We start from the raw sequence: 11,474 nt of genomic DNA, 5'->3' as shown, positions 1-11,474 counted from the left end.
GGCCCAGGTGACAAGGTGCTGTCACCATAAGGCCCTCACGACACTTCAGCCCAGCACAGTGGTTTCTGCTGGTCTCCCTGTAGAAGTCCCAGAGCCTAGAACCTACCCTCATCATACACCACTGCGTAAGAAGACTTTCCCTTTTTTGGTCACCACTTTGTCTTCTAAAGAGCTAAAGCTGAATGCCTTCGACATAAAGGGAGCTGTAGTGAATTCCTTGTAACAGTAAAGTGTGAATTTGAAGACAGATTTGACTGGAATAACCACCATGAGTTAGCTTTTTTTTTTTTGCTCCATGTTGTAAAGTAGTTGGTGGGTTAACTGTGCCTGGAGTGCCTGGCTTCCACACCTACCTGGCCAACTCTATACCCATTCTCAGTTGGAGCGTGTGTGATGCCTGGCCGCCTGGTGCCTCCTCTTCTGCAGACCTGGATGCTGGGAGGGCACAGCGAGCTAAAACTCCACTTACAGCCTCTAGTCAGACCATTATACCTTCCTCGGTAGCTACAGAACTCATCGTCCACATGTGGGGACTCAAGGCCCCTTTACAGAGGAAGTGCCCAAATCAAGCAATACTTAGGAGTAAGCTGGGGTGCCTTCCATGTACAGAGTCCCATCCAGAACTGCACTCTTGCGGGGAACTGAGGGAGGGCATATACGCCATTAGGAGCCACGTGTTCAGGAACCACCACATGTCACCCAGTGCTTGCTGGTGCTTGAGGAAGCTCTATGGAATAAACAAGTCACTAGTCAACAGAACTGAAAAGTAAAATGAAAAGAAAAAAAGAAAGCCTCAGATGATTTTTAAAAAATAATGGGCCTATTTTTTCACCCTACAAAGTTCTCCTCCCACCTCACATTCCCTCCTCCCATGTTCCCCCACTGTCCAAAGAACAGGTCTGAAAACGTCACTCAGGGATCCAAGGGACCAACTCCCCTGAAGAAATGGGGCCAACGTGGCTGAAGCAGGGACCCTGACTGCCAGGCCGCATCCCCTTCACCCTGCACGTGAGCCACAGACTTGTGAAGGCCGGTCACAGCCACGGTGCTGGGCGCTCTCCTGTTAGGGGCTTCACCAGGACCCGCTGTCAGCTCTACTTCCTCATGTCACCAGCAGCACTGGGGACAGGGAAGCACATGAGGGACAGACAGGCAGATATTGGATAGACAGACAGGTAAGGAGGTAGACAGATATCAGGTAGACAGACAGACAGGTAGAAGATAGATATATAGACAGATTCTCCTCTTCTTTTTCTCTCTCAAGTAAGCAAAAATAAAGAGAACCAAATGAGGAGTGAAGTGGGACATATAGCAGTTCTGATGGCAAAGTGATGAATTCGGTTTGGGATGTGTCCTACTAATACTTCAACTCAACACACTCATGGTCAAGACTGCCTTCTTCTGCTCCATCAGCTGTCACTGCTCACCTCGTCATCGTGCTCAGAGCCTCAGAGCCCCTGCGAATCTTTCTTGTCCTTACGTCTCCTGTCTGGCCGGTGACATATTCTCCCTCGTCCTCCACGCAGTCTCATCCATCAGGGAACTGTCTTCCCTGCCACGGCCCCATGCTGTCAGCCCACACCCCCTCCCGTTAGCCAGCACAATATCCTCCCACTGCTTTTCCTCTTCCAACCTCTGACCTCTTCAGTCCCTCCTTCCCAAAACTGTGGAGGTCCAATCTAGCCATTTCCATTTTCTTGCTAAACAATACTCTTGTGAACAAGTAACAGTAGGAATAAAGGCTAATTTTGAGTATTTCCCATGTGTCAGGAACTGCACAGAAGAACTTTTATTTATAACCCAATCTAATCCTCATGACAACTCTGAGTTATACTTAATGATTAGTTCCATTTTACAGATAAGAACTAGGATTTACACTCAGGATTGTGTCTCTAAAGGCTATGCTCTTACCCACACGCTAAACTGCCCCCAGATGAAAATGAAAACCCAACTGCTGGTACTAAGTGGCCTAGACCTACCCTGGGAGCCTCCTCTTCTGAGAATACCACAGTCCAGCTATGCTCCCAACTCTGACCACAGCCTGGTCTTTCAGATCTCATCATTCTCCTATTGTTCCCCAGAGAGGACCCACCAGAACCATACTTATCCACCAAGGCCCATTCAAATGGTCTTCATCCCATGCTCCTACTCTCAATCACTACCAGTCCAAAGCAGATTTCTCCCACCAAGGCAATGGCACCCCACTCCAGTACTCTTGCCTGGAAAATCCCATGGATGGAGCAGCCTAGAAGGCTGCAGTCCATGGGGTCGCTAAGAGTCCGATGCGACTGAGCAACTTCACTTTCACTTTTCACTTTCATGCATTGGAGAAGGAAATGGCAACCCACTCCAGTGTTCTTGCCTGGAGAATCCCAGGGATGGGGGAGCCTGGTGGGCTGCTGTCTATAGGGTCACACAGAGTCGGACACGACTGAAGCGACTTAGCAGTAGCAGCAGTAGCATTATACCAATTATCTTATGTTGCATTCTTTTTCATTTATCATCTAAATATTTACTGATCATCTACCACATGTCATCTACCACTATGTTATAAGGCAAGGGGCCTAGGGTGGTGAACAAGCATGAGCTTTGTCTCATTCATCTTTGAATAAGGGGCATCTAATAAAACATATAATAAATAACAAGTGCTCAGTGTTTTGATGAATGAAGAACCTTAGAATCATCTGAAAATCTTAAGATAACTAAAGTGTTCTCTTTTAGCCAACATGGTTCAAAGGAGTTAAAATGAGAACCATTTGGCTTTCACTAAATTCTTCCGTTAATCTGTTTTTAATTTGTCCTACAACTCTAAACCATACTCAGTTCAGTTCAGTTCAGTCACTCAGTCGTGTCCGACTCTTTGCAATCCCATGAATCACAGCACGCCAGGCCTCCCTGTCCATCACCAACTCCTGGAGTTCACCCAAACTCATGTCCATCAAGTCCGTGATGCCATCCATCCATCTCATCCTCTGTTGTCCCCTTCTCCTCCTGCCCTCAATCTTTCCCAGCATCAGGATCTTTTCAAATGAGTCAGTTCTTCGCATCAGGTGGCCAAAGTATTGGAGTTTCAGCTTCAACATCAGTCCTTCCAATGAACACCCAGGACTAATCTCCTTTAGGATGGACTGGTTGGATCTCCTTGCAGTCCAAGGGACTCTCAAGGGTCTTCTCCAACACCACAGTTCAAAAGCATCAATTCTTCAGCGCTCAGCTTTCTTTATAGCCCAACTCTTGCATCCATACATGATCACTGGAAAAACCATAGCCTTGACTAGACGGACCTTTGTTGACAAAGTAATGTCTCTGCTCAGGTACATCCCAAACAGACTCAAGAAAAACATATATTTCTAATTTCCAACTTTTTCTATGTTGTAATACATACTCTTTGTAAAGTGACAGGCAGTTATTTTACAAGTCACTTCCCTCGCCTCTGTCTTTCTGAAAAGTCAATGTCCATCCCAAACAACTGAACATAACACCAGTCCACCTGGGAGTGCAAGCCGCCTACTGTGTGTGTACTGAGCTGACAGCAGAATGGGGAGGAAGGGACCACCCCTTACCCAGCAGGTCTGTGGCTCAGTCTCCTGTCTGAAGCTGTGGGCGGACTGTCTGATCACTGTATCAGACAGTATGCTCTAGCCCTGGGGTTGGGGAGCATATGCCAAACCACCACTCATTCATTCTCTGTGCATTTTTACAGGGTGAGAATACCTGTCATCTCTCATATGAAAAGAATCAGTGAAATCCTGCTTGGAGAATCATCAAAACTCCTTTGGGAAGAAAATATGGCAGGAATACAAAGAAAGTGTGTGGGTTTTATGGATTCATTGAAAGACTATGATACTTGTTCTTATTTTATAGTTTTCTGCTCCTAATTATAGATAAAAGAGTTATTTAAAACTACGAAGTTAAGGATTCTCTTCAGTTCAGTTCAGCTCAGTCGCTCAGTCGTGTCTGACTCTTTGTGACCCCATGAATCGCAGCACGCCAGGCCTCCCTGTCCATAATACCAAAAACAGTGTGGGAGAAAAAAACTGAATTCTCAACTGATTCTAAGAGGAATTTTCACAGAAAGGGAAAAGTGGAAGGCCAAACAGCAAGGTAATCCACTCAAAATCATAACCATAATCTTTGGCCCTGCAACCCAGTCTGTATGAACTTTAGTCACAGATGAACTGTATGAGGAGTTCACACAGTGGCCTGGTATGAAGGTCAACTCCAGCTCCAAGAACTTGTAAAATTTAAGCTCCCTGAAAACTTTCTGAGCAATTTAGGTAACTGAGACTGAACTGTACACGAAGTACTAGACTCTCCTCTATGTGAAGACTCCGTCTAAACAACAGTGCGAAAGGTGCTGGTCTTTATCCTTGAGAAGAGCCAACCCCCATTCAACACAAAGCTTCGCCTTACCTGCTTGGGGCATGAAGCTTCACCATCCCACTCTTTCTCCTCGGCAAACCGGAACTGTGAGAAGGAGTCCCCTGGGAACAGAAAAAAGCACACAACTTTATATCAAAGCCAAAGGCGAACACTCAGTTCTCTAAATTTCCCTTTGGAAGGAAAAGTGCTGTTTCTGAAGAGCTGACCATCCCAAACATGGTGATACCATTCGATAGAAGGTCCCGGTCCACATCTTTCCACAGCAACCTGTGTGTAGGGGGCACTTGAAAATATTGTTGACAGCTGTATTCATTGTTTTATTCAACTCTCAATAAGCCACCAGCCTACACACTTGAGAAACAGCTAAACAGTCCAGGCCTGCAGACATGGCCATCTACCCATTTTAAGCATATTTTCATCTCTCTATAATGTATGCAAGGAAACTGATATGTATAATTTTGGGGGTAGGCAAGTAGAAAAGGAAGGAGAAAACCAGAACTGAAGGAAAGCAATTCTCCACTGACCCATAATATGATGACTTAAAATATCTCTTTGAAGTGAGGTTACCAACCTCAACCATCACTCCAAAAATCACCTGGTAAGAATGTCAGATGCAAAATAAAACCCAAAGGATGTGCCTTAGATTAGTCAATGTGAATCATGACGCATGGCTGGAATGAGCATGAGCTCCCAGAATGAAGGAAAATGAATCAAAATACACAAGCTTGACAGATGATTCTGCACAAGGAGCCTGACACAAGGCTTATTTTGTAAATGTGTACTTACCTGATTATTTGCATTAGGGATAGCCAATTTATAAGCAAAGAATTCTTTCTCTACCTAGCTTTCAGGATCCTCCAAAATGTGGTCCTACCTCATTAATGAACATTTACTTCCTATTTCTTCAGACTTTCTGCTCCAGAGTCAGCCTCTTTTCACATTTTGAACATACTTCATTTTCTATCCTATCCTCATTTTTCTTTTAATCCTTCTTCCTTGTCTGAAGACCCACACACTTCTACCCATTCATATCCTATTTATATTTCAAGATTCAGGTACAGGCCCACTTCCTCCTCCTATGATATCTCTCAGGTTATTTAGCCATAGAATCCATTCTTTACTTCTAACTTAAAAGAGGGGAAAAAGAAGGGAAGAATTCCAAATTAAAGAGACAAGATAAAACTTCCAGCATCTAACACTTGACAAGATCAAGTTCAAGGTAAAACCAAGAACATCAGTCTTTATCATGAGGAAGGGTAAAATCACAATCATTAGTCACCAGCAAATCAATGTGATCTCCCAAAAGTATGATATAAAGGATCTGAATTAATAAGGTCTTGTCTGTGCATGTGGATATTTAAGTGCGTGTGTACATATATGTATTGTGATTATATGTGGATACTTCATAAATATTTGTGCAATATCAGTATTTTAAAAGGACTATAGAAAGGTTACCAAAAAAAAAACCTTTAAAAATATCCTAAAATGTAGCAGTCATACAAACCATATTTGCCAATGATAAATTTGTAGCACATATAGGCAAAGAGCCTATCTCTCACGTACAAAGAACTTCTGCAAATTAACCAGAACAAAACCACCTAGTAGGAAAACAGGAAAGGGGGTGAGAATAAGAAATACAAGTGGCTAATATGTATACATGAAATGAATCATGAATAAATAAAAAATTAATCTGCTAGATTTTTTTAAACTTGGTCAAACAGCTGACTATTTTATGAAGTAGTGTTACTTTTGATATTTGTGAACTTCTATATTAAAAATGATCCTATGACTGCATGGATCCTATACTATGTAATCAGTACTAGATATCATCAGTCATCAGTTCAGTCACTCAGTCCTGTCTGACTCTTTGCAACCCCATGGACTGCAGCACGCCAGGCTTCCCTGTCCATCACCAAGTCCTGGAGCTTGCTCAAACTCATGTCCATCAAGTCGGTGATGCCAGCCAACCATCTCATCCACTGTCATCCTAGATAACAGTAATGCAAACGAGGCATGCTCTATGTATTTTTAATATCTAAATATTCAACTTCAAATACAGGTAAGTTTCCAACAGTGGCAAATAGCTTGTTTGAAATCAATGCTCCTACAGAAAACAACTAGGAACATTCCCCCACCACCATCCCAAAAAATCTACCTGAAGACATTAGACAGTTACCAAGGCAGTGAGGATGTGAGGGACAAAGTTCCCAGATTGAAGAAAAGCACAAAAAGGTAAGTCTAACATTTAGAACTGCTTTTCCCTTTGAGTTTAGTTTCCAAAGTGATACAGAGAGACTGAAAAATTAAGCATCAAGTAATAACCAGGAGATGGTAAAACTACCGAGAACTTCCACTAGTTTTATGGCACTGGGTGGACAAAAATGGGAGTTCAGGGCCCATGGGTGAAGAAGAGTCCTGGAAAATCAAAACTTTTAGATGAAACCCTTGAGGACTACATCTTAGAAGTAGGAATGAAGGAGAAGAGGCCAGCCTCACAAAGTCTGAGGCAAAGGAGTGAATCAACTCAATCTCTGATTCTGACTAAAAGAAGCAAAAGTAAATCATTTTTGGAGAAAAATGACATTATCAATAGCCTAGAATTACCTCTACTATATATTATATACAGTATTCAAAATTCATTAAAAACCATCAGGTATATCAGGAGATGAGACCAAGATAACAGAAAGCTAGAGAGAGGATTAAACCAACCAACCAACAAAATCCAATCAAAAAATGGGCAGAAGACCTAAATAGACATTTCTCCAAAGAAGACATATAAAGACAGACAAAAAACACATGAAAAGATGCTCAACCATGCTAATTATTTAGTTCGGTTCAGTTGCTCAGTGGTGTCCGACACTGAGACCCCATGGACTACAGCATGCCAGGCTTCCCTGTCTATCACCAACTCCTGGAGCTTGCTCAAAATAATGTCCATTTCATCGATGATGCCATCCAACCATCTCATCCTCTGTTGTCCCCATCTCCTCCTGCCTTCAATCTTTCCCATGAGTCAGTTCTTCACATCACGTGGCCAAAGTATTAGAGGTTCAGCTTCAGCATCAGTCTTTCCAATGAGTATTCTGGACTGATTTCCTTTAAGACTGACTGGTTTGATCTCCCTGCAGTCCAAGGGACTCTCAAGAGTCTTCTCCAACACCACAGTTCAAAAGTTTCAATTCTTCGGGGTACAACTTTCTTTATAGTCCAACTCTCATATACATACATGACTACTGGAAAAACCGTAGCTTTGACTAGATGGACAAAGCAATGCCTCTGCTTTTTAACACGCTGTCTAGGTTTGTCATAGCTTTTCTTCCAAGGAGCAAGTGTCATTTAATTTCATGGCTGCAGTCACTATCTGCAGTGATTTTGAGCCCAAGAAAATAAAGTCTGTGACGGTTTCCATTGTGTCCCAATCTATTTGCCATGAAGTGATGGGACCAGAGGCCATGATCTTCATTTTTTGAATGTTGAGTTTTAAGTCAGCTTTTTTCACTCTCTTTCACTTTCATCAAGAGTATCTTTAGTTCTTCACTTTCTGCCATAAGGGTGGTATCATCTGCATATCTGAGGTCACTGATATTTCTCCTGGCAATCTTGATTCCAGCTTGGGCTTCATCCAACCTGGCATTTCGCATGATGTACGCTGCATAGAAGTTAAATAAGCAGGGTGACAATATACAGCCTTGACATACTCCTTTCCCAATTTGGAACCAGTCTGTTGTTTCATGTCTGGTTCTAACTGTTGCTTCTTGACCTACATACAGATTTCTCAGGATGCAGGTAAGGTGGTCTGGTATTCCCACCTCTTGAAGAATTTTCCAGAGTCTGTTGTGACCCACACAGTCAAAGGCTTTGGCGTAGTCAATAAAACAGAAGTAGATGTTTTTCTGGAACTCTCTTGCTTTTTCTATAATCCAAAGAATGTTGGCAATTTGACCTCTGGTTCCTCTGCTTTTTCTAAATCCAGCTTGAACAGTTCTCGGTTCATGTACTGTTGAAGCCTGGCTTGGAGAATTTTGAGCTTAAAATTTTTAAGAGCCATTAAAAAAAAATCCAGTTATCAGACACTAATCTTGTGATTTTTGCAATGTAAAAATTTCAAAAATAGGAAAAACTATAAAAAATCACAATGACCTTCATAAAGTCATTTTTTTTCTGTTCCATTATGGTTTATTACAGGATAGTGAATATATTAATAGTTCTCTGTGCTATAGAGTAGGATCTTGTTGTTGTCTATTTTGTATATAATAGTTTGCAACTGCTAATCCCAAACAATTAATTTATCCCTTCCCAAACCTCTTTCCCCTCTTGTAACTTTAAGTTTGATTTCTGTCTGTGATTCTGCTTCTGTTTTGTAACAGAATTTCATTTGTATCGTGTTTTAGATTCCACATACAAGTGATATAGTATTGTAATTGTCTTTCTGACCAAGAAGTCATTCTTGATTGATACCAAATACTCACATAAAAAATATAAAGAAAAGCAAGTGAGAAAAATAAGATATTTAAGCCCTTTTTGTTTACAGTAATCAAACTTCAAAACAACACAATTTTAAAATCCTAATGAAGCACATAGAGGCTAATCTTAAAAAAATAAGCTGGTTAAATGACTACTAAAGAATGTCTTACATGGAACCTAAAAGACCTCAAATTACTAAAGCAATCCTGATGGAAGTAAAGCAGGAGGCACAGTGCTCTTAGACTTCAGACAATACGGTAATACAAAGTTACAGTAATCAAAACAGTATGGTATTGGTATTATACAAAAACAGACATATGGATCAATGGAACGAAACAGAGTGCCAAGAAATAAACCCACATACCTACGGTCAATTAATCTTCAAAAAAGAATGCCAACCTCTCTAATTCTCTCACTAAAGATGAAAGTGTGTCCATATTTGTCAAAATTACAACTCCTAGAATCAATAGTACTTCTAGAAAACATGTTACCAAAACTCTTCTTATGTCGAGATGTACAAAACAATGGTGGTATTAGTAAATGTGTTACTCCTATATCTTGTACATCAGACATTTGGATTCCTTTCAATAAAAAAGCATGATGTATTCACAATGCATTCAATTCTGCTCCTGCTTTACTCTCTGGTTGAGAGAGTTCCTGTCTCTCACACTAACAGTATGAATCAGAATGAAGAAGTACAGAATGGAACCCAGTGAAGAACAGGGAAAGCCAACTGTTGTTGACATGGAATAAACATGGTGAAATGTGTCTTAGGAGTCATAAGCATTCAAAGTTTTAGACACTCACCAGCTGAGTGTTCAGAAAGTAATTAAAGCAGAGCATAATGAACAGAACCAGAAGCATAAAACAAGTATAGCACTTTCTTCCTTCTCTTTCTTCAAAGACTAACTTCATGATGTATAAAAGGTTGTGGAACTGCCTTGCTGTTTACTTACACCATATTCTCAAACAAGATGGAGACAAGCTAGTGTTTATTACATAAGGTGCTTGAATAACAGCAACAAAATTCCATAATACTCTACTTTGCAGCTAGTGTTTATTATATAGGCTGCTTGAACAACAGTAACAAAATCCCGTAATATTCTACTTTGCAGATAACAATAACAAAATAGAAGACCTGCTAAATCCAATGATTATTTATTATGAAGTAATTTATTCACTAGAATCTGCTGAAAATGGGGCAAGGGGGAAAAGAGGGATTTAAACAACACTGATGCACCCTGACAGTTCACATTTTTCCTGTGTTATAAAAGTCCCATTCTATTGCAACAAAGCTGAGGTTGGTGTAATGCAATAAAAGCTGAGATACAGGTGATACGGAAACAATTGTGTGTCTCTTGAGGTTCAACAACATCGCTCTACTGCCACATTTCTGGAGCCAAAATTAATGACGGATTTTTTTTCTAATCAATCAATTGCAAAAAGCAGCAAAAAAAAAAAATGTTAGAAAGTTAGGTATATGTGATCTTAGGTATCAGAAAGAATATTTCAAGCAGTGCACAATGCACATGAAAAGATATTCAACATCACTAATTATTACAGAAATGCAAATCAAAACTACAATGAGATATCACCTCATACCAATCAGAAGGGCCATCATGAAAAAGTCCACAGCCTTTCAGCCTGTGGACACTGTCAAATAAGCATCACTGAAGTCTCTCCCTGCTCACTGTCGTCATGTCTAGGTCAGAGTCTCTCAAAGAGCCTGAACAGCTATGGAAGCTTTTCCTTCATGACTGGGCTTTGAAACAACTGATGAGGGTCTGAGAAGCCATTTTGAGCGATGGGGAACGCTCACAGACTGTATGGTATTGAGGGATCCAAACACCACGTGTTCCAGAGGCTTCGAGTTTGTCACATTTGCCAATATGGAGGAGGTGGATGTGGCCAAGAAGGCAAGGCCACACAAGGTGGACAGAAGAGTTCTGGAACCGAAGAGGGCTGTCTCAAGAGAAGATGCTCAGAGACCTGCTCCTCACTTAACTGTGAAAAAGACTTTTGTTGGTGGCATTAAAGAAGACACTAAAGAACATAATGCAAGAGATTGTTTTGAATAATATGGGAAAATTGAAGTGACTGAAATCATGACTAAGTGGCAAAAAGAGAGGGTTTACTTTTGTGACCTTTGATGCCCATGATTCCGTAGACAAGACTGTCATTCAGAAATATCACACTGTGAATGGCTAAACTGTGAAGCAAGGAAAACCCTATCTAGGTAAGAGATGGCTAGTGCTTCGTCCAGCCAAAGAGGTCTAAGTGGTTTGGAGACTTTGGTGGTGCTTGTGAAGGTGGTCTTGGTGGGAATGACAACTTTGGTCGTGGAGGAAACTTCAGTGGTCGAGGTGGCTTTGGTGGCAGCTGTGGCAGTGGTGGATATGGTGGCAGTGGGGATGGCTTACAATTGATCTGGTACTGATGGAAGCAATTTTGGAGGTGGCAGAAGCTACAGTGACTTTGGCAATTACAATCAATCGTCAAATTTTGGACATAAAAGGAGAAAACTGTAAGCAGAAGTTCTGGCCCTTATAGTGGTGGAGGCCAATACTTTGCCAAACCAATGAAACCAAGGTGGCTATGGTGGTTCCAGCAACAGTAGCTATGGCAGA

At 41.3% G+C, this 11,474-nt stretch overlaps 1 protein-coding gene and 1 pseudogene across 1 annotated transcript in view; one reads left to right on the top strand and one right to left on the bottom strand.

Moving 5' to 3' along the window:
- The window catches only part of AVEN (apoptosis, caspase activation inhibitor), a 191,736-nt gene that overhangs the window by 6,656 nt on the left and 173,606 nt on the right, over positions 1-11,474 (bottom strand). The window contains exon 7 of the mRNA XM_010844208.1: positions 4,414-4,484. Within this exon, the coding sequence (XP_010842510.1) occupies positions 4,414-4,484 (71 nt within the window). The remainder of the gene's footprint in view (positions 1-4,413; positions 4,485-11,474) is intronic.
- Positions 10,473-11,474, top strand: part of LOC104991639 — a 13,947-nt pseudogene continuing 12,945 nt past the window's right edge.

Source organism: Bison bison, unplaced genomic scaffold, assembly GCF_000754665.1.
Source record: "Bison bison bison isolate TAMUID 2011002044 unplaced genomic scaffold, Bison_UMD1.0 scf7180017864197, whole genome shotgun sequence".
Classification (NCBI taxonomy): Eukaryota; Metazoa; Chordata; class Mammalia; order Artiodactyla; family Bovidae; genus Bison; species Bison bison.
The sequence above is the reverse complement of the archived record's forward strand: the minus strand, read 5'-3'. Positions and strand labels throughout refer to the sequence as shown.